At 38.4% G+C, this 22,818-nt stretch overlaps 1 protein-coding gene across 1 annotated transcript in view; it reads left to right on the top strand.

Moving 5' to 3' along the window:
- Window positions 1–6,993: 6,993 nt before the first annotated feature.
- Window positions 6,994–22,818, top strand: part of LOC124968977 (vomeronasal type-2 receptor 116-like) — a gene marked incomplete at its 3' end in the record, with an annotated part of 46,256 nt that continues 30,431 nt past the window's right edge. Inside the window, 1 exon segment of the mRNA XM_047531808.1 lies at window positions 6,994–7,064. Within this exon segment, the coding sequence (XP_047387764.1) occupies window positions 6,994–7,064 (71 nt within the window).

The raw sequence follows: 22,818 nt of genomic DNA on the forward strand, positions 1-22,818 counted from the left end.
GCTATTGGCTCCTCTTCGTGGTCTTTATTTGTAAAGGGAAGCACACCTGGATTCACTCTCTCACCTTCTGACATGACTTCAAAGGCAGGACATCTGAGTTTCAGCAAATACACTGAAAACACACAGTGAATCTCTTTTAATAAATGACCCTGAGCAAGCTTTAACCCAAATACAGATTTGGATCTTTGTTTTAAACACTAAACAAAAATAAAACTCAAGTGTGCAGGGGACGCACCCTAATGGTGGCTGCACCTTCGTGGCAACCTCCTCCTTATACGTGGCACTACCTGATCCACCAAAGTTTACCTGGACTTCTTCGTACTTCCACTCTCCCCCGAAACCTGAGTTCTTACCCAGCAACTCCCTGTTTGGCATGCTCATCTCCACCCTCTACTGTCAGGGATTGGTTAGCAGCAGTTCTGTGAACGTGATCAGCTCGCGGCTGCCATTTAGTCCTCTGGGACTTTCCCCTGTGTGAATCCCCCATGTCTTGCTGACCTTTAAGCTAATTGGTTCCCACCTAGCCCCCACCCTACATAAAAGCTGTGTAACTTCCTCAATAAATGAGTTCCTGCTGTGCTTCCTGCGCTGACAGACCTCCCGGCTCTGGTGGGTTTCCATTGCCATCGACACTCATCATCCTGCTGGGCCCTGTATTCTCCTCAGGTAGACCCTGAGGAGATACATCAGACCTTGTTGCTCGACAGGGAGCACAAGTGAATTAAAGCACTCTAAACAAACAAACAAAAAAAACTCAAGTGATTTAAAGACTGAACTTAAACTTACTGGAGTCAAACCTGGGGGTATAGCTCCATGACATGGGTCTGGGAAAAGGCATTTAGGATGTGATCCACCCCAAAATCCACCAAAAACAAATATGAAAATGAGATTGCTTCAAATTGAAAAGTTTCTACATAGCAAAGGAAATAATCACCAGAGTGAGATATAGCATACAGCTTGAGAAAATATATGGCCTATCACAATATTATGACCTTGTCATTGCAGCATTATGATTAGCATAGTGACTGGATTCAATGTGGTATATTCCCACATACAAGGACACAATTTTGGTAGATTCCATTCCCCAGTAGCTCTCCTCACTCCATGGTACATCTTTCTCAACTCCACACGTGTCCACCCATCTCCTGTCTGATTTCTTGAGGTCATTTCTTAAAGTTTTTTCTCTCTTTCACCTATGAGATAAAACTTTTCCTCAGTCTAGCTTGTTTCACTCAACATGATACTCTCTATTTCCATCCATTTTCTTCCAAATGACATAATTCATTCTTCTTTATAGCTGAACAAAACTCCATTGGGTCAGTATGCCACCTTTTCCTCATCTGTGCATAGGTTGCTAGGCAATTCTATATTTGCTCCATAACCTGGCTATTGTGAATTGCATGGGTATGCTTGCATCACTAGAGTATGCTGACTTTACTTCTTTTGGAAAAACACTGAAGAGGGCTATAACTGGGTTATATGAAGTTCCATTCTTAGTCTTTGGAGGAACGACCACTCTAAATCCATAGTGACTGTCTTCATATACAATCCCCCAGCAACATCACATAACTATCCTTTATCTCCCATGTCTTTGCCAGCATTTATTATTATTACATAATCCTGAACTGCTAATAATAATCTCAATGTATTTTCCTTGCAATTCCCTGATTGCTAAGGATGTTCTAAAGGTTGTTGAATATGTCCTCAGATATTTGTTGAAATTTTTAACACCTTGTTTTGACAAAAGTTTAGTTCATTTGCTCATTTATTGATTGTGTTATTGGGGATGTTAAATTTTTTGAGTTCTCTATATATTCTGGATATTAATCCCCTCTCAGAGAGTAGCAAGAAAGATTTTCTCCCAGTCTCCCATTTTGTGGGCTCTCTTAACAGTCTTGTTTCCTGTGCTGTGCACAACCTTTTTAATTTGGTGCCATCCACTCTTAATTCTTGGTATGATTTCTTGAGCTTTATGAGTCCTTTTGAGGGAGTCAATGCCTACACCTCTGTATTTGAATGTTGACCCTATATTTTCTTCTAGGTGTTGCAGTTTCTGGTCTGATTACTGGTACTTTGATCCTTTTTTATTTGACTTTTGTTCAGGATGATAGGGATCTGGTTTCCTTCTTCCACATGTAGATATCAAATTTCCCCAATGGCTTTTTTTTTAAATGATGTGTTTTCTTCCATTCATGTTTTCCCTGCCCTTGTCAATGATCAGATGACTATTTCAGTGTGGGTTTTTCACTGTGCATTCTACCCTCATACACTGGTACACATTGTGTCTGAATGCCAGCGCCACTCAGTCTTTGACACTACAACTCTGTGGTCTAATTTGAAATCAGGCATTGAGATGTGCCCATCATTGTTTTTATAGCCTTAGGATTTCTTTGGCTATTCTAGGAATTTTGTTGTACCATATGAATTTTTTGACTGTTCTTCTACTTCTGAGAAACAGGTCATTAGTATTTTGATGGGGACTGTATTAAACATAAATAACACTTTTGTTAATATGGTCACTTTAGCAATGTTAATTCTGCCTGTCCACAAACTTGGTAGTTCTTCCACCTCCTAGTGCCTTCCTCTATGCCTTTTCTCACTTTCTGACATTTTCATTGGAGAGTTATTTCACCTCTTCAATTATATTAATCCCTGGGTTTCTGATTCCTCATTACTTTTTCAGTGGTTTTCATATTCGTGCTTAGAAAAACTATTGATTTTTTTGATTTTGTATCCTACTATTGTGATGAATCTCTTAGTCATTTCGAGGACATTTCTGCTAAAGTTTTTTAGACCTTCTACATACACAATCACATTATCTGTAAACCTGCTTGAATTCCATCTTCTGACTGATTGTTCTTCCTAGAATTTCAAGAACTATATGGAATAAGCGTGGTGGGATGGACATCTAGGACTTGGTCTGATTTGACAGGAAATGCTTTCAGCTTTTCTCTGTTTACTAGGATGTAGACTTTGAGTTTATGAAATGTAGCCTTTATGGTGTTGAGGGAAGTCCTTCTATCCCTGGTTTCACTGGTGTTCTTCACATGACTGGTTGATGAATTCTATCAAAGGATTTTTTGCCTCTATTGAGATGATCACATGATTTTTGTCCCAAATTTGATTCATTTGATGAATTACACAGGAATTGATCTTCAAATAATGAACAATCATTGCAGCTCTGATATGAAGCCAACTTCACTACTATGTGCTATCTTATTAATATGTTCATGAATATGGTTTCCGAATATTTTCTTGAAGATTCTTATGTCTATCTTCATCTGGGATATTGATCTACAGCTTTCTTTCCGTGCATATGTCCTTGTCTGTATTTGGTGCTAGGGTGATATTGGCTCCATTGAGAAAGTTGGAATGTCCACTTTCTTTTTCATGGAATAATTTGAGGAGCATTGGTATGAGTTTTTTAAGTTCTGGTAGAACACATTTGAAAATCCATCTCGTCCTGGGCTTCATTGTTGTTGTTTCTGTTTGCGGACTATTTACTCTGATTCAATCCCATTGCTTTTTATTGATCTCTTTAGATCTTCTTTATCCTCTTAGTTCAACTTTGGGAGGTCATAGGGATGACAGATGAACTTAGGGAAGAAATTTAAATTTTTATTACTATAGTGTAGTTATACATAATAGTGAATTTCATTTTGACATAACCATACATGCATAGAATATAATATGCTCCATTTAAGTTCCAGTAGTTCCTCCTTCTCTCCCTCCATCCCCCCTCTTTTTTACTGCAGGTTGTTTATAGTGACACACTGTAAATATGTTTCTAAGAGCAAAGTGTATACCTATGAATGCCTACATTAAAGAAAATAGATTCCTAATAAACCTCCTTAAGATGTATCTCAATTTTCTATAAAAATAAGAACAAATCAACTAAAAGTGAGGAAGATAATTAAGATCAGAGCTGATCAGAGAATAAATAAACAATATGCAGTATTGATTTAACAGAGAGGTGGTTCTTTGAATAAAAATAAACAAGAATGGTAAAACGTCACCCAATAGAAGAAAAGGAGAGAAGACCCAAATTAAGAAAACTAGACATGAAATAAGAGACCACCACAGAAATAACTGAAATACACAGGGTTATTAGGGGCTATTTTTAAACCTACATTCCAATAAGTTAAAAAATCTGGAAGAAACATACAAATTTCTAGACACATAAAACCTACCAAAACTGAACAAAGAGGAATTGAAAACCTATAAGACCTGTAATGGGTGATTAGGGTGAACCAGTTCTGTGGCCTTTCATCAGTGGTGCACCACATTTTAACATGAGTATCACCAGATTATACTAGAGGTAACTATTTCTAGCACCTAGGGACTTTATGAGAATATCAAGGGGGGAAGTGTTCCTCATGTGTCTGTAAGCAAATCTATCCTGTGCTGTCAGATGTATAAAAGTATAGCACATGTAATTAGTATGGTGCATAACACTTGATGATGTGACTCTCTTACTGATTAATGTGATTTCTATGTGATACTTTTCATCCTTCTACCTACATATTCCTTCACCTTAAGTAAAAAATGACTCCTTGTAGCATAGATTGCCATGATCCCCTGCAGTGCCCACCTGAATTGCATGTTACTCTGTTTCCTGACAGCATCGTTTTCTCTCCTGCTTGATTCTGTTGTTGGGTTCCTCATGGCTCTGGGTGCAACAGGCTGCACCACATATATACACACCACAGAGCCTCAGTACAGAGTCAGATGTACCATCTAGATATATTTAAGGAGTGTCTGAGAGGTTCAAACAGCAATGAAAATGCACAACATATGTCACAGAATATATCCCAGCACACATCACTGGATTGGCAAACAGTACATATAATAAGGCATTAATACCCAAAGTGGAAAAGGAACTGAGACAATTCAATAGTAGGAAAACAAACAACCCAATGGCAAAAAATGGCAAGTGGCCTGAATAGACATTTCTCAAAACAAGACGTAGAAAGGGCCAATAGGTACATTTACAAATATTCAACAGCAATCATCATGAAAAATGCATAATAAATTGGAAGTTGTCACCTTATTCCTCATACTATGGTTATTATCAAAAGCACAAATGTTGAGAAACTGTTAGTTTAGATGTAGAGATAACTCTTCCAAACTGCTGAGAGGAATATAAAGCAACACATTCATTGTGAACAACAGTGTGTTTTCCCAAAAATCTCACAATAGAACTCCCCTGTGATAAAGCACACCCACTACATTGTATATACATGCAGAGTGTGAGATCCTTATGACCAAGAGACATCCATCCCCCCACGTCCACTGCAGCACAGTGTGCAACACCTAGGAAGTAGAATCCACTGGAGTGTGCATCAGCAGAATAATGCATGATGAAGAGGCACGTTCATTATGCCCTGGGAAGTGGGATGCACCTAACCCTCCACAGAAGGAGGAGACCCTGTCACCTGTAGTCAGCAATGATGAATGAGGAGACACTGTGTTCAGTGAAATAAGCCAGGTTGAGAAACACAAATACCCTCACCATACTCATTCAGGGATACAAAAGTCAAACTCAGAAGCAGAGTCAGATGGTGGTGGCCAGAGGCTAAGCAGGAGGGCGCTGGGGAAATACAGGGAAAGGAAACAAACTTTCAATTATCCAGGAGGAACAAGTTCAGGAGATCTGCTAGCATGCTCAGGACAGCTAGTGGAAAATATTTTACATTTAAAACCTGCTGAGAGAAGATGTAAGTGTTTGTGTCATAAGTAATAAATATGGGAGGAAATGCTTCTGTTAAATAGTTTGACATAGTCATTCCTAAGCACATGTATATCATCTGAAATCATCTTGTATAAAACAAAATATATACCATTTATACTTGTCAACAACAATTTAAGATAAAAATGAATGCATAAAAAATTCGATCACTAAACTTTTCTATATATAATGGCATCAGAAGGACATGAGAGGGGAGAGAGGGCTGTGTGGAGAGCAGAGCTTTCAGACTGTGTCACATGAAGCCAGGCAACAATGAGACTGGGGCTGGGATTCTCATTGGGCAGAGCTCAGAGCATCAGGCTCAGGGGTCACTAGGTTCAGTTCTGTGAAGAGGTTGAGGTCAGCCTCCCATCCTGTCCTCAGCCCACCCTACGCACTGTCAATCATGAAGCCCGTTATTCCAGGAGGACACTGAGGCCTGATGGTGCTGTTAGAGGTGGTGGTCAAGGCCTGCAGGGGTTGCACAGGAAGTCTTCACTGACTGACCTCAGCCCTCACCATCCTACTAACGCATCATGTGCAAGGGCCTCCTAGGTGCTTGGTTCATTCCAACACCAGCTCATCTCATTCAGACTGGCCCAATTCCTCAGATCAGGCTTCTGACACAACCACCCCTAGTCCCTGAGGCCACAGGGTTGCACCAGTCACTGTCTCAGGACCCCAGGGCCCCAATGCCCTGTTGGAACCTGATGAAATCCTAGGCCCCACAGGAGGAGTGACAAACATGTTTTTCAAGTGCATTTGTCATCAAGTTGCAGGGTGTCAGGTGCAGAGCCTTGGGCACTGCTCCCTAGAGGTCCTGGATGGACTGAAGGGAAGCAGAGAAAAGACAGGGAGCCAGAGCTGCTCTGACCACAGGACACTAAGTGTGAGGTCTCTGCACCAAGTCTGCCTTAGTAACCCCCTTGCTCCTGGCTGTGCAGGGTCTGGTCAGCTGCTCCTGCACCCAGCAGGAAGGCATGGAGTGAGGGGATTTCCTGTGCCCTACTCAGGGACTGACCCTCCCTGCAGAGGCTGAGAGGGTAGACGTGATCCAGCTGCAGCTTCCCACTTCACACTCTGCCCAGGTCTTTCTCTCTGTTTGGGCAGAGCCAGGCATGGTGTTCTTCCTGAGCCTTCTCTTCCTGCTCCTGCAGCCTGTACACACAACACTGGTGAAAGTTAACAATTGCTTAGGATATTTGAGGCCGACTGTCTTCAGAGACGGACACCTGGTCCTGGGTGGGTTTTTCCCCCTTTACAACATGAACCAGGACTCTGAGATATCCCGGATATCCTTTTTACTCCAACCAAAGACTGACGTGAGAGCCACCAGGTGAGTTTCTAGACTGTGTGGGTGTATTAGGTGTGGTCATGATTTTGTGTAAGTGTACATGCTTGTGTATGTGTGTGTCTGCGTGTGCGTGTGTGTTCCTCATAGGAGTTTTGAAAATTGTGCACAGTCATGACAGAAACATAGAACAGTGAATTCTGAGATTCTTTCCTTCTCTTTTTGGTTTTATTATGTGCATTATAATTACACATTATAGTGGGATTTATTTTGAGTATTCATAAAAGCATACAATATGATTTTCTCCATTTCATTTGTCTTTTATATTTCTACAACATTCCATTTTCATCTTCTGCTCTATGATATGCCTTCCATTTTGATGAGATCTCCTCACATTTCTCTTCCTTTTTCCTGTTTACCTTCTAAGAATGAAAAAAATATATGACCCTTTACCTCCTGAGTTTGTCTTATTTCACTTAATGTAAAGGTCTCAAGTTCTAACCATTTTCCTGTAAATGGCATAATTATATTTTTCTCTATGGGTGAATAAAACTACATTGTGTCTATGAACCCCATTATCTTTCTCCATTCATCCATTAATGGACAACTATGTTGCCTCCACTGTTTAGCTATTGTAAATTGTGCTGCTGTAATCATGTATATGCAGGGCCCTGTAGTAAGATGACTTAAATTCTTTAGAGTAAACATGAAGGAGTGGTGTAGCTGGGTCTTATGGTGGCTCCACACCTAGTCTTTTGAGGATCCATACTGATTTCCTTAGTGTTTGTACAATTTACAGTCCCATCAACAGTGTAAAAGTGTTCCTTTGCTTCCACCTCCCCTCCAGCATTCATTTTTTTTTTATTTTATTTATTTATTTTTTTTACGTTTACATAGGGTAATGATGTTTATTATATTTTTCCCCTCCCCCCACCCCTCCCACCCCTCCCACCCCTCCCACCCCTCTTTTCCCTCTACACAGTCCTTCTTTCCTTCATTCTTACTGCTCTCCTTAGCCTAACTCTAAACCTAACCCTAAACCTAATGCTAGCCCCTCCCACCCCCCATTATATGTCCTCATCCGCTTATCAGCGAGATCATTCGTCCTTTAGTTTTTTGAGATTGGCTTATCTCACTTAGCATGATATTCTCCAATTTCGACCATTTGCCTACAAATGCCATAATTTTATCATTCTTCATTGCGGAGTAATATTCCATTGTATAAATATGCCACAGTTTCTTTATCCATTCATCAACTGAAGGGCATCTAGGTTGGTTCCACAATCTGGCTATGGTGAATTGAGCAGCAATGAACATTGATGTGGCTGTATCTCTGTAGTATGCTGATTTTAAGTCCTTTGGGTATAGGCCAAGGAGTGGGATAGCTGGGTCAAATGGTGTTTCCATTCCAAGCTTTCTGAGGAATCTCCACACTGCTTTCCAGAGTGGTTGCACTAATTTGCAACCCCACCAGCAATGTATGAGTGTTCCTTTTTCACCACATCCTCGCCAACACCTATTGTTGCTTGTATTCTTGATAATCGCCATTCTAATTGGGGTGAGATGAAATCTTAGGGTGGTTTTGATTTGCATTTCCCTTATTACTAGGGATGTTGAACATTTTTTCATATATCTGGTGATTACTTGTACATCTTCTTCTGTGAAGTGTCTGTTCATTTCCTTAGCCCATTTGTTGATTGGATTATTTGTATTCTTCGTGTAGAGTTTTTTGAGTTCTTTATAGATTCTGGAAATTAGCGCTCTATCTGAGGTATGGTTGGCAAAGATATTCTCCCACTCTGTAGGCTCTCTCTTCACATTTCTGATAGTTTCCTTTGCTGAGAGAAAGCTTTTTAGTTTGAATCTATCCCAGTTGTTTATTCTTGCTTTTATTTCTTGTGCTATGGGAGTCCTGTTAAGGAAATCTGATCCTGAGCCAACAAGTTGAAGATTTGGACCTACTTTTTCTTCTATAAGATGCAGGGTCTCTGGTCTGATTCCGAGGTCCTTGATCCATTTTGAGTTGAGTTTTGTGTAGGGTGAGAGATAGGGGTTTAGTTTCATTCTATTGCATATAGTTTTCCAGTTTTCCCAGCACCATTTGTTGAAGAGGCTATCTTTTCTCCATTGCATATTGTTGGAACCTTTGTCTAGTATGAGAAAATTGTATTTATTTGGGTTTGTGTCCATGTCCTCTATTCTGTACCATTGATCTACCTGTCTATTTTGGTACCAATACCATGCCGTTTTTGTTACTATTGCTTTGTAGTAGAGTTGAAGATCTGGTATTGCAATACCCCCTGCTTCGCTCTTGCTACTGAGGATTGCTTTAGCTATTCTAGGTTTTTTATTCTTCCAGATGAATTTCATAATTGCTTGCTCTATTTCTGCGAGGTACATCATTGGGATTTTAATTGGAATTGCATTGAATCTGTATAGAACTTTAGGTAGTATAGCCATTTTGACGATATTAATTCTGCCTATCCAGGAACATGGGAGATCTTTCCATCTTCTAAGGTTTTCTTGAATTTCTTTCTTTAGTGTTCTGTAGTTCTCATTGTAGAGGTCTTTCACCTCTTTTGTGAGATTGATTCCCAAGTATTTTATTTTTTTCGATGCTATTGTGAATGGGGTAGTTTTCCTAATTTCTCTTTCTGAAGATTCATCACTTATGTATAAAAATGCATTGGATTTATGAGCATTGATCTTGTAACCTGCTACTTTACTGAATTCACTTATGAGTTCTAAAAGTTTTCTGGTGGAATTTCCAGGTTCCTCTAAATATATAATCATGTCATCAGCGAACAGGGATAGTTTGAGTTCTTCTTTTCCTATTCGTATCCCTTTAATTTCTTTGGTTTGTCTGATTGCTCTGGCTAGAGTCTCAAGGACGATGTTGAATAGAAGCGGTGAAAGAGGGCATCCCTGCCTTGTTCCAGTTTTTAGGGGGAACGCTTTCAGTTTTTCACCATTTAGAATGATATTAGCCATGGGCTTAGCGTAGATGGCCTTTATAATGTTTAGGAATGTTCCCATTACCCCAATTTTTTCTAGTGTTTTGAGCATGAAGGGATGCTGTATTTTATCAAATGCTTTTTCTGCATCTATTGAAATAATCATGTGATTCTTAACTTTAAGTCTGTTGATATGGTGAATGACATTTATTGATTTCCGAATGTTGAACCAACCTTGCATCCCTGGGATAAAACCCACTTGATCGTGGTGCACTATCTTTTTAATATATATTTGTATGCGATTTGCTAAAATTTTGTTGAGAATTTTTGCATCGATGTTCATTAAGGATATTGGTCTGAAATTTTCTTTCCTTGATGTGTCTCTGTCTGGTTTAGGTATCAGGGTGATATTGGCTTCATAGAACGAGTTTGGTAGGGTTCCCTCCTCTTCTATTTCATGGAATAGTTTGAGGAGTATTGGAATGAGCTCTTCTTTAAAGGTTTTGTAGAACTCGGCTGAGAACCCATCTGGTCCTGGACTTTTCTTTGTTGGTAGGCTTTTGATGACCTCTTCTATTTCATTGCTTGAAATTGGTTTATTTAAGTTGTGTATGTCCTCCTCGTTCAGTTTAGGTAGTTCATATGTCTCTAGAAATTTGTTGATGTCTTCAAGGTTTTCTGTTTTGTTGGAGTATAGATTTTCGAAATAGCTTCTAATTATGTTTTGTATTTCACTCGTGTCTGTTGTGATGTTTCCTTGTTCATTCCGAATTTTAGTAATTTGAGTTTTCTCCCTCTTTCTCTTTGTTAGTGTGGCTAAGGGTTTATCAATTTTATTTATTTTTTCAAAGAACCAACTATTTATTTTATTAATTTTTCCGATTGTTTCTTTTGTTTCGATTTCGTTGATTTCGGCTCTGATTTTAACTATTTCCTGTCTTCTACTACTTTTGGTATTGGTCTGCTCTTCTTTTTCTAGTGCTTTGAGCTGTAGTGTTAACTCGTTTATTTGTTGATTTCTACTTCTTTTTTTGAATGCACCCCATGAAATAAATCTTCCTCTAAGTACTGCTTTCATAGTGTCCCAGAGATTTTGATATGATGTGTCTTTGTTCTCGTTTACTTCTAAGAATTTTTTATTTCCCTCCTGATGTCTTCTGTTATCCATTCATCATATAATAGTGTATTATTTAGTCTCCAGGTATTGGAGAAGTTTCTGTTTTTTATTCTGTCATTTATTTCTAATTTCAATCCATTATGATCTGATAGAGTACAAGGTAGTATCTCTATCTTCTTGTATTTACTAACAGTAGCTTTGTGGCATAAAATATGGTCTATTTTAGAGAAGGATCCATGTGCTGCTGAGAAGAAAGTGTATTCATTCTTTGTTGGATGGTATATTCTATATATGTCCGTTAAGTCTAAATTGCTGATTGTGTTGTTGAGATCTATAGTTTCTTTATTCAATTTTTGTTTGGACGATCTATCCAGTGGTGAGAGAGGTGTGTTAAAATCGCCTAGTATTATTGTGTTGTGGTCTATTTGATTTCTGGAATTGAGAAGGATTTGTTTGACGTACGTGGATGAGCCAATGTTCGGGGCATAGATATTTATGATTGTTATGTCTTGCTGATTTATGCTTCCCTTAAGCAGCATGTAATGTCCTTCTTTATCCCTTCTGACTAGTTTTGGTTTGAAGTCCACATTATCTGAGATGAGGATGGATACTCCAGCTTTTTTGCTGTGTCCGTGTGCATGGTATGTTTTTCCCCATCCTTTCACCTTTAGTCTATGGGTGTCTCTTTCTATGAGATGTGTCTCTTGCAGGCAGCATATTGTTGGATTTTTCTTTTTAATCCAATCTGCCAGTCTGTGTCTTTTGATTGATGAATTCAGGCCATTAACATTCAGGGTTATTATTGTGATATGATTTGTATTCCCAGTCAATTGACTCATATTTGTTTTTGACATGATTCGGTTTCTCCTTTATTTGGCTATTCCTTTAGGCTAGCGCCTCCTGTTGCTGATTTGCATCGTTGTTTTTCATCTCTTCCTCATGGAATATTTTGCTGAGAATGTTCTGTAATGCTGGCTTTCTTTTTGTAAATTCCTTTAGCTTTTGTTTATCATGGAAGGATCTTATTTCATCGTCAAATTTGAAGGTAAGTTTTGCTGGGTATAAGATTCTTGGTTGGCATCCATTTTCTTTCAGGGCTTGGTATATGTTGTTCCAGGCCCTTCTAGCTTTTAGGGTCTGGATTGAAAAATCTGCTGATATTCTTATTGGTTTCCCTCTGAATGTAATTTGATTCTTTTCTCTCGCGGCCTTTAAAATTCTGTCTTTATTTTGTATGTTAGGTATTTTCATAATAATGTGCCTTGGTGTGGGTCTGTTGTAATTTTGTATGTTTGGAGTTCTATAAGCCTCTTGTACTTGGTTTTCCATTTCGTTCTTCAGATTTGGGAAATTTTCTGTTATTATTTCATTGAATAGATTGTTCATTCCTTTGGTTTGTTTCTCTAAGCCTTCCTCAATCCCAATAATTCTCAAATTTGGCCTTTTCATGATATCCCATAGTTCTTGGAGATTCTGTTCATGATTTCTTACCATCTTCTCTGTTTGTTCCACTTTGTTTTCAAGGTTAAATATTTTGTCTTCAATGTCTGAGGTTCTGTCTTCCAGGTGTTCTATCCTATTGGTTATGCTTTCTATGGAGTTTTTAACTTGGTTTATTGTTTCCTTCATTTCAAGGATTTCAGTTTGGTTTTTTTTCAGTATCTCTAACTCTTTATTGAAATGATCTCTTGCTTCCCGTATTTGGTCTTTTAACTGTTGATTGGTGCGATCATTTAATGCCTGCATTTGCTCTTTCATCTCCTCCTTCAATGCCTGCATTTGCTCTTTCATCTCCTCATTAGCTTCCCTGATCGTTTTAATTACGTACATTCTGAACTCCCTTTCTGACATTTCTTCTGCTCTGCTGTCATTGGGTTTTATTGATGTAGTATCTAGGTTTGTTTGGGACATTTTCTTCCCTTGTTTTCTCATAATGGTCAGTTGTCAGTGGGACCCTGAGATATTGCAGTTTTCCACTATTGGCTTATAGTGTCCCAGTAGATTTCCAGTGTATCACCTCCCAGCCTTCAGTAGCCTGATGTCTTGGAGGAATCTGATAAAGCAGCTCATTCGAAGAATACTGCCCCTAGCCCCCTACTGGTTCCACGTTTTGGAACTGGCTCTGTGCGGAAATGCTCTCACTGTGGGCCTGCACCGTGCAGCTGGCCGTGTGGGAAGAGCCCACTGCCGGAGTGTGGAAGACTACCTTGGGAAGACTCAAGCTGCCCTGCCCGGCTCTGCTAAGCCACCTCTATCTGGGCCTGCCACCCGGGCTGAGCTTTACCCAGTGGGCAGACTCACCCGTGGCTCCACTTCAGTCCGAGTCTCTCAATGCCTCCCCTTCTTAACTCCTGGGTTCTGGAGCGACCGGGGGTGCAGTCTCCCTCTAGGCCGCCATCTTGGATCGCCCCGTGAAGAGAGCCCGCAGCCGGAGTGGGCAGAGCCGCCTGAAGAGGTCTCCGGCTGCCCTGTCCTTATCCCTGAGGCTGACTGCAGATCGAGGCTCTCCGCTGGTTCTTTGCAGGAGTACACTGCACTGCAGCAGCTCCGGGACTCGGAGCGTGCTCTGTTCAGACAGGCTCTCACTAGCGGGCCAGTTCCGTTCCGAGAACCTGGAGAAGCTGGCTGTGTGGGCGGGGCCCACCGCCGGAGTGCGCAGGACTGCCTGTGGATGACTCTAGCTGCCCTGCCCGGCTCCGATAAGCCACCTCTATCTGGGCCTGCCACCCGGGCCGAGCTTTACCCAGTGGGCAGACTCACCCGTGGCTCCACTTCAGTCCGAGTCTCTCAATGCCTCCCCTTCTTAACTCCTGGGTTCTGGAGCGACCGGGGGTGCAGTCTCCCTCTAGGCCGCCATCTTGGATCCCAGCATTCATTTTTATTCATATTCTTGAGAACTGCCATTCTGACCAGTATGAGATGAAATCTCAACATAGATTTGATTTGAATGTCCATAATTGCTAATGATGTTGAACATTCATTCAAATATTTGTTGGGAGTTTGTATTTCATCTTTTGAGAAGTACCTGCTTAATAAATTTGCACATTTATTAACTGGGTTATTTGTGGTGTTTTGGTGTAAAGTCTTTTGAGTTCTTTATACTTTGTAGATATTCATCCTCTGTCAGGAGTGTAGCTAGCAAAGATGCTGTTCCATTCTGTAGGTTCTCACCTTTGCTAAGCAGAATTTAATGTGATACCATCCCATTATTTCACTCTGGGCATTATTTCCTGAGCTTTTGGATTCCTATTGAGAAAGTCATTGACTGTACCTCTGTTTTGGTGTGTTGACCCTAGGTTTTCTTCTGGAAGTTGCATATTTTCTAACATAATTCCTTGGTCTTTTATCCATTTTGAGTTGACTTTTGCTCAGGGTGAGAAATTAGAGTCTAGTTTCCTCTTCTAATTATGGATAACCAGGTTTGCCTGCATCAGTATTGTTAAAGACTGTCTTTACTCCAGTGAATGTTTTCAGCATCATTGTCAGGGGTCAGATGACTGTAGATATGTGGGTTTGTCTCTGTACCTTCTATTCTCTATCATTTGTCTACATATCTGCTTTTATGCCAGGAAAAAGTGCAGCTTTTGTGACTCTAGCTCTGCAGTATAATAAAGAAGTCAGGTATTGTGATGCCTCCAGCATTGCTCTTTTGGCTTAGAATTGCTTTCAGTATTCTGGGTCTTTTTTTCTCCCAAAAAAAGACTTTGAGACTTTTTATCTTGGTCTTTGAAGAAATTCATTAGTATTTCAATGGTGAGTTCATTGAAACTGTATGTTATGTTAGGTAGTATCGCATTTTAACAATACTAATTCTATCCATGAACATGGGAGGCATTTCTATCTTCTTGTGTTTTCTTTAATTTCTTCTTTCAATGTTCTATAATTTCCATTGTAGACATCTTTAATTTCTTAGTTTTATTCTTAGGTATATCACTTTTCTGAGACTTGTGAGTGTATACATTTTTAAGATATAGGATAGAATTCAGCATCTATTGAGACCACTTCTTCAGGCTGATCCCCTTGATCAAGTACTGGGACCATTGGAGAGAGTTGAATTTTTTCCAAAAGTTGATCTCATAGATTGGGAGAATAGATTGGTGGGTATCAGAGGCTGAGTGAACAAGGACTGGTGAGGTGTGAGACAGTTGCATCAGTGGTACTCAGTTACATTAAGACAAGCTCAATTGTATGGGGTGCTACTTCACAGAAGGATGGTTACAAACAATGATAATGAGCTGTGTCCTTGAATAACTCAAAGGAAGGATTCTGCATGTTCTCACCTTGGAAAGAGAGAAACACTTGAATAGAAGTGTATACTGAACCTAAACATTAAATAATGTGTACATTCATGAAAACATCATCTGATGCCTCATAAATATGTGCACTTTTTATATTTGATCTGCCAACTAAAACAATGTTTAATTTTAAACCTTTAAATATATTTCCTTCATTTAAAAAATCAGAACAAGTAAGAGGACTAAAGATAAAAAGTATTGATTGATTCTTATTAATTTTTAATAATACAAAGATAAAAATTAAGAATGGAACAAATTTCAACAGTATAATTTGTCTACTATATGTAACCAATATCAAATTAGTTCTACATGAACTGAAAGAATATTTTTCTCACTTATTATTATTTTTTATTGTAAAGAAATGGGTTGTTTGATTCATTCTGTTAATTTGTTTCCTCCCCCCAACCCCTCCCACCCCTCTATTCCCTCTATACAGTCCTTTCTTCCTCCATTCTTCCCACCCTCCTTAACCCTAACCCTAAACCTAACCGTAACCCTAACGCTAACCCCTCCCACACCCCATTATATGTCATCATCTGCTTATCAGCGAGATCATTCGTCCTTTGGTTTTTTGAGATTGGTTTATCTCACTTAGCATGATATTCTCCAATTTCATCCATTTGCCTGCAAATACCATCATTTTATCATTCTTTATGGTGGAGTAATATTCCATTGTATATATATGCCACAGTTTCTTTATCCATTAATCAATTGAAGGGCATCTAGGTTGGTTCCACAATCTGGCTATGATGAATTGAGCAACAATGAACATTGATGTGGCTGTATCTCTTCAGTATGATGATTTTAAGTACTTTGGGTATAGGCCAAGGAGTGGGATAGCTGGGTCAAATGGTGGTTCCATTCCATCTTCCTAAGGAATCTCCATACTGCTTTCCAGAGTGGCTACACTAATTTGCAACCCCACCAGCAATGTATGAGTGTACCTTTTCCCCCGCATCCTCGCCAACACCTATTGTTGCTTGTGTTCTTGATAATCACCATTCTAATTGTTGTGAGATGGAAACTTATGGTAGTTTGATTTGAATTTCTCTTACTACTAGAGATTTGAACATTTTTCATATATCTGTTGATTGCTTTTAGATCTTCTTCTGTGAAATGTCTGTTCATTTCCTTAGCCCATTTGTTGATTGGATTATTTGCATTCTTGGTGTAGAGTTTTTTGAGTTCTTTATATATTCTGGAGATTAGTGCTGTATCTGAAGTATGAGTGGCAAAGATATTCTCCCACTCTGTAGGCTCTCTCTTCACATTACTGATAGTTTCCTTTGCTGAGAGAAAGCTATTTAGTTTGAACCTACCCCAGTTGTTGATTCTTGCTTTTATTTCTTGTGCGATGGGAGTCCTGTTAAGGAAGTCTGATCCTAAGCCGACATGTTGAAGATTTGGACCTACTTTTTCTTCTATAAGATGCATGGTCTCTGGTCTGATTATGACTTCCTTGATCCATTTTCAGTGGAGTTTTGTGCAGGGTGAGAGATAGAGGTTTAATATCATTCTGTTGCATATGATTTTCCAGTTTTCCCAGCACCATTTGTTGAAGAGGCTATCTTTTCTCCATTGCATATTTTTGGCCCCTTTGTATAGTATGAGAAAATTGTATTTATTTGGGTTTGTGTCCATCCTCTATTCTGTACCATTGATCTACCTGTCTATTTTGGTACCAATACCATGCCGTTTTTGTTACTATTGCTTTGTAGTAGTGTTGAACATCTGTTATTGCGATACCCCCTCCTTCGCTCTTTCTGGTAAAGATTGCTTTAGCTATTCTGGGTTTCTTATTCTTCTAGATGAATTGCATAATTGCTTGCTCTATTTCTGTAATGTACATCATTGGGATTTTAATTGGAATTGCATTGAATCTGTATAGCACCTTTGGTAGTATGGCCATTTTGACAATATTAATTCTCCCTATCCATGAACATAGGAGATCTTTTCATCTTCTAAGTTTTTCTTTAATTTATATCTTTAGTGTTCTGTAGTTCTCACTGTAGAGGTCTTTCTCCTCTTTGGTGAGATTGATTCCCAAGTATTTTTTTTTTCGAGGCTATTGTGAAGGGGGTAGTTATCCTAATGATTCTTTCCAAAGATTCATCACTTATGTATAAAAATGCATTGGATTTATGAACATTGATCTTGTAACCTGCTACTTTACTGAATTCACTTAGGAGTTCTAAAAGTTTTCTGGTGGAATTTCCTGGTTCCTCTAAATATATAATCATGTCATCAGCAAACAGGGATAGATTGATTTCTTCTTTTCCTATTCATATCCGTTTAATTTCTTTGGTTTGTCTTATTGCTCTGGCTAGAGTTTCAAAGACGGGTTGAATAGAAGTGGTGAAAGAGGGCATCTCTGCCTTGTTCCATTTTTAGGGGGAATGTTTTCAGTTTTTCACCATTTAGAATAATATTGGCCATGGGCTTAGTGTAGATGACCTTTACAATGTTAAGGAATGTTCCCACTATCCCATTTTTTTCTAGTGTTTTGAGCATGAAGGGGTGATGTATTTTATCGAATGCTTTTTCTGCATCTATTGAAATACTCATGTGATTCTTAACTTTTAATCTGTTGATATGGTGAATGACATTTATTGATTTCTGGATGTTGAACCAACCTTTCATCCCTGAGATAAAACCCACTTGATCATGGTGCACTATCTTTTGAATATATTTTTGTATGCGATTTGCTGAAATTTTGTTGAGAATTTTTGCGTTGATATTCATTAACGGTATTGGTCAGAAATTTTCTTTCCTTGATGTGTCTTTGTCTGGTTTTGATATCAGGGTGATATTTTCTTCATAGAATGAGTTTGGGAGGGTTCCCTCCTCTTGTATTTCATGGAATACTTCAAGGAGTATTGGAATGAGCTCTTCTTTAAAGGTTTTCTAGAACTCAGGTAAGAATCCATCTTGTCCCGGACTTTTCTTTGTTGGAAGGCTTTTGATGACCTCTTCTATTTCATTGCTTGAAATTTTTTTTTATTGTAAACAAATTGGATACATGTTGTTTCTCTGTAAAGGGCATAAAGGGTTACCATTTGTGTAATCATAAATTTACATAGGGTAATGTTGTTTGATTCATTCTGTTATTTTTTCCCTGCCCCCCACCCCTCCCACCCCTCTTTTCCCTCTATGCACTCCTTCCTTCCTCCATTCTTGCCCCCCCAACCGTAACTCTAACCCTAACACTAACCGCTCCCAGCCCCCATTATGTGTCATCATCCACTTATTAGCGAGATCATTTATCCTTTGGTTTTTTGAGATTGGCTTATCTCACTTAGCAAGTTATTCTCCAATTTCATCCATTTGCCTACAAATGCCATAATTTTATTATTCTTTATGGCTTAGTAATATTCCATTGTATATATATATACCACTGTTTCTTTATCCATTCATCAACTGAAGGACATCTAGGTTGGTTCCACAATTTGGCTATTGTGAACTGAGCAGCTATGATCATTGATGTGGCTGTATCTCTGTAATATGCTGATTTTAAGTCCTTTGGGTATAGGCCAAGGACTGGGATACCTGGATCAAATGGTGGTTCTATTCCAAGTTTTCTAAGGAGTCTCCGCACTGCTTTCCAGAGTGACTGCACTAATTTGCAGCCCCACCAGCAATGTATGAGTGTACCTTTCTCCCCACATCCTCGCCAACACCTGTTGTTGCTTGTATTCTTGATAATCGCCATTCTAATTGGGGTGAGATGGAATCTTAGGGTGGTTTTGATTTGCATTTCTCTTAGTACTAGAGATGTTGAACATTTTTACATATGTTTCTTGATTGCTTGGACATCTTCTTCTGTGAAGTGTCTATGCATTTCCTTAGCCCATTTGTCGATTGGATTATTTGCATTCTTGGTGTAGAGTTCTTTGAGTTCTTCATAGATTCTGGAGATTAGTGCTCTATCTGTAGTATGATTGGCAAAGATTTTCTCCCACTCTGTAGGCTCTCTCTTTGCATTGCTGATTGTTTCCATTGCTGAGAGAAAGCTTTTTAGTTTGAATCTATCGCAGTTATTGATTCTTGCTTTTATTTCTTGTGGTATGGGAGTCCTGTTGAGGAAGTCTGGTCCTAAGCCGACATGTTGAAGCTCTGGACCTACTTTTTCTTCTATAAGATGCAAGGTCTCTGGTCTGATTCTAAGATCCTTAATCCATTTTGTGTTTAGTTTTGTGCATGGTGAGAGATATGGGTTTAGTTTCATTCTGTTGCATATGGATTTCCAATTCTCACAGCACCATTTGTTGAAGAGGCTATCTTTTCTCCATTGCATATTTTTGGCCCCTTTGTCTAGTATGAGAAAATTGTATTTATTTGGGTTTGTGTCCGTGTCCTCTATTCTGTACCATTGATCCACCTTTCTATTTTGGTACCAATACCATGCCGTTTTTGTTACTATTGCTTTGTAGTAGAGTTAAAATCTGGTACTGCGATACCCCCTGCTTCACTCTTTCTGCCAAGGATTGCTTTAGCTATTCTGGGTTTTTTATTCTTCCAGATGAATTTCATAATTGCTTGCTCTATTTCTGTAAGGTACATCATATGGATTTTAATTGGAATTGAATGGAATTTGTATAGCACTTTTGGTAGTATGGCCACTTTGGCAATATTTATTCTTCCTATCCAAGAACCTGGGAGATCTTTCCTTCTTCTAAGGTTTCCTTTAATTTCTTTCTTTAGTGTTCTGTAGTTCTCAATGTAGAGGTCTTTCACCACTTTTGTGAGATTGATTCCCAAGTATTTTATTTTTTTCAATACTATTGTGAATGGGGTAGTTTTCCTAATTTTTCTTACTGAAGATTCATCAATATGTATAAAAATGCATTAGATTTATGTGCATTGATATTATATCCCACTACTTTACTGAATTCACTTATGAGATCTAAAAGTTTTTTGGTGGGATTTCCTGGTTCCTCTAAGTATATAATCATATCATCAGCAAACAAGGATAGTTTGAGTTCTTCTTTTCCTATTCATATCCCTTTAATTTTTTTGGTCTTTCTAATTGCTCTGGCTAGTGTTTCAAGGACGATATTGAAAAGAAGTGGTGAAAGAGGGCATCCCTGCCTTGTTCCAATTTTTAGGGGCACTGCTTCACTTTTTCAACATTTAGAATAATATTAGCCATGGGCTTAGCATAGATAGCCTTTAAATGTTAAGGAATGTTCTCACTATCCCTATTTTTTCTAGTGTTTTGAGCATGATGGGATGCTGTATTTTATCAAATGCTTTTTCTTCATCTATTGAAATAATCATGTGATTCTTGACTTTAAGTCTATTGATATGGTGAATGACATTTATTGATTTCCTGATGCTGAACCAACCTTGCATCCCTGGGATGAAACCCACTTGATCATGGTGCACTATCTTTTTAATATGTTTTTGTATGTGATTTGCTAAAATTTTGTTGAGAATTTTTGCGTCCATGTTCATTAAGGATATTGGTCTGAAATGTTCTTTCCTCAATGTGTCGCTGTCTGGTTTATGTATCAGGGTAATATTGGCTTCATAGAATGAGTTTGGGAGGGTTCCCTCCTCTTCTATTTTATGAAATACTTTGAGAAGTATTGGAATGAGCTCTTCTTTGAAGTTTTTGTAGAACTCGACTGAGAACCCATCTGGTCCTGGACTTTTCTTTGTTGGTAGGCTTTTGATGACTTATTCTATTTCATTACTTGAAATTGATCTATTTAAATTGTGTATGTCCTCCTCGTTCAGTTTAGGCAATTCATATGTCTCTAGAAAGCTGTTGATGTCTTCAAAATTTTCTATTTTGTTGGAGTATAGATTTTCAAAATAGCTTCTAATTATGTTTTGTATTTCAATCCTGTCTGTTGTAATATTTCCTTGTTCATTCAGAATTTTAGTGATTTGGGTTTTCTCTCATCTTCTCCTTGTTAAGGGTTTATCAATTTTGTTTATTTTTTCAAAGAACTAACTATGTATTTTGTCAATTTTTTCCATTGTTTCTTTTGTTTCAATTTTGTTGGTTTCAGCTCTGAGTTTACCTACTTCCTGTCTTCTACTACGTTTGGTGTTGGTCTGTTCTTCTTTTTCTAGGGCTTTGAGCTGTAGTATGAGGTCGTTTGTTTGTTGAGGTTTACTTCTTTTACTGAATGCGCTCCATGAAATAAATTTTCCTCTAAGTACTGCTTTCATAATGTCCCAGAGATTTTGGTATGATGTGCGTTTGTTCTCATTTACTCTAAGAATTTTTTAATTTCCTTGCTAATGTCTTTTGTTAACCATCCATCATATAATAGCATATTGTTTAATCAATAGGTTTTGGAGTAGTTTCTGTTTTTTACTCTTTCATTTATTTCTAATTTCAATCCATATGATCTGATAGAATACAAGGTAGTGTCTCTTTCTTCTTGTATTTTCTAACATAAGCCTTGTGGCATAATGTATGTTCTATTTTAGAGAAGGATCCATGTGCTGCTGAGAAGAAAGTGTATTCCCTCTTGGTTGGATGGTTTATTCTATAAATGTCTGTTAAGTCTAAATTTTTGATTGAGTTATTGAGATCTATGGTTTCTGTATTCAATTTTTGTCTGGAAGATCTGTCCAGTAGTGAGAGATGTTTGTTAAAATCACCTAGTATTATTGTGTTATGGTCTATTTGATTTCTGAATTTGAGAAGGATTTGTTTGACATACATGGATAAGGCACTGTTTGGGGCATACATATTTGTGATTGTTATGTCTTGTTGATTTATGCTTCCCTAAAGCAGTATGAAATGTCCTTCTTTATCCCTTCTGACTAACATTGGCTTGAAGTCCACATTATCTGAAATGCGGATGGATACTCAGCTTTTTTTCTGAGTCCATGTGTATGGTTTGTTTTTCCCCATCCTTTCACCTTCAGTCTATGGGTATCTCTTTCTATGAGCTGAGTCACTTGCAGGCAGCATATTGTTTGATTTTTCTTTTTAATCCAATCTGCCAGTCTATGTTTTTTGATTGATGAGTTCAGGCTATTAATTTTCAGGGTTATTATTGAGATATGATTTGTATTCCTGGTCATTTGGCTCATTTTTTAATGTTTTTTTTATTTTTTGATACGACTTGGTACCTCCTTTATTTGGCAATTCCTTTAGGATAATTCCTCCCTTTGGTGATTTGCTTCATTTTTTCTCATGTCTTCCTCATGCAATATTTTGTTGATAATGTTCTGTAATGCTGGCTTTCTTTTTCTAAATTCTTTTAGCTTTTGTTTATCATGGAAGGATTTAATTTTGTCATCAAATCTGAAGGTAAGTTTTGCTGGGTATGAAATTCTTAGTTGGCATCCATTTTCTTTGAGGGCTTGGTAAATGTTGTTCCAGGCCCTTCTAACTTTTAGGGTCTGGATTAAAAAAATCTGCTGATATCCCTATTGGTTTCCCCCTTAATGTAACTTGGTTCTTTTCT

This window comes from Sciurus carolinensis, chromosome 17, assembly GCF_902686445.1.
Source record: "Sciurus carolinensis chromosome 17, mSciCar1.2, whole genome shotgun sequence".
Taxonomy (NCBI): domain Eukaryota; kingdom Metazoa; phylum Chordata; class Mammalia; order Rodentia; family Sciuridae; genus Sciurus; species Sciurus carolinensis.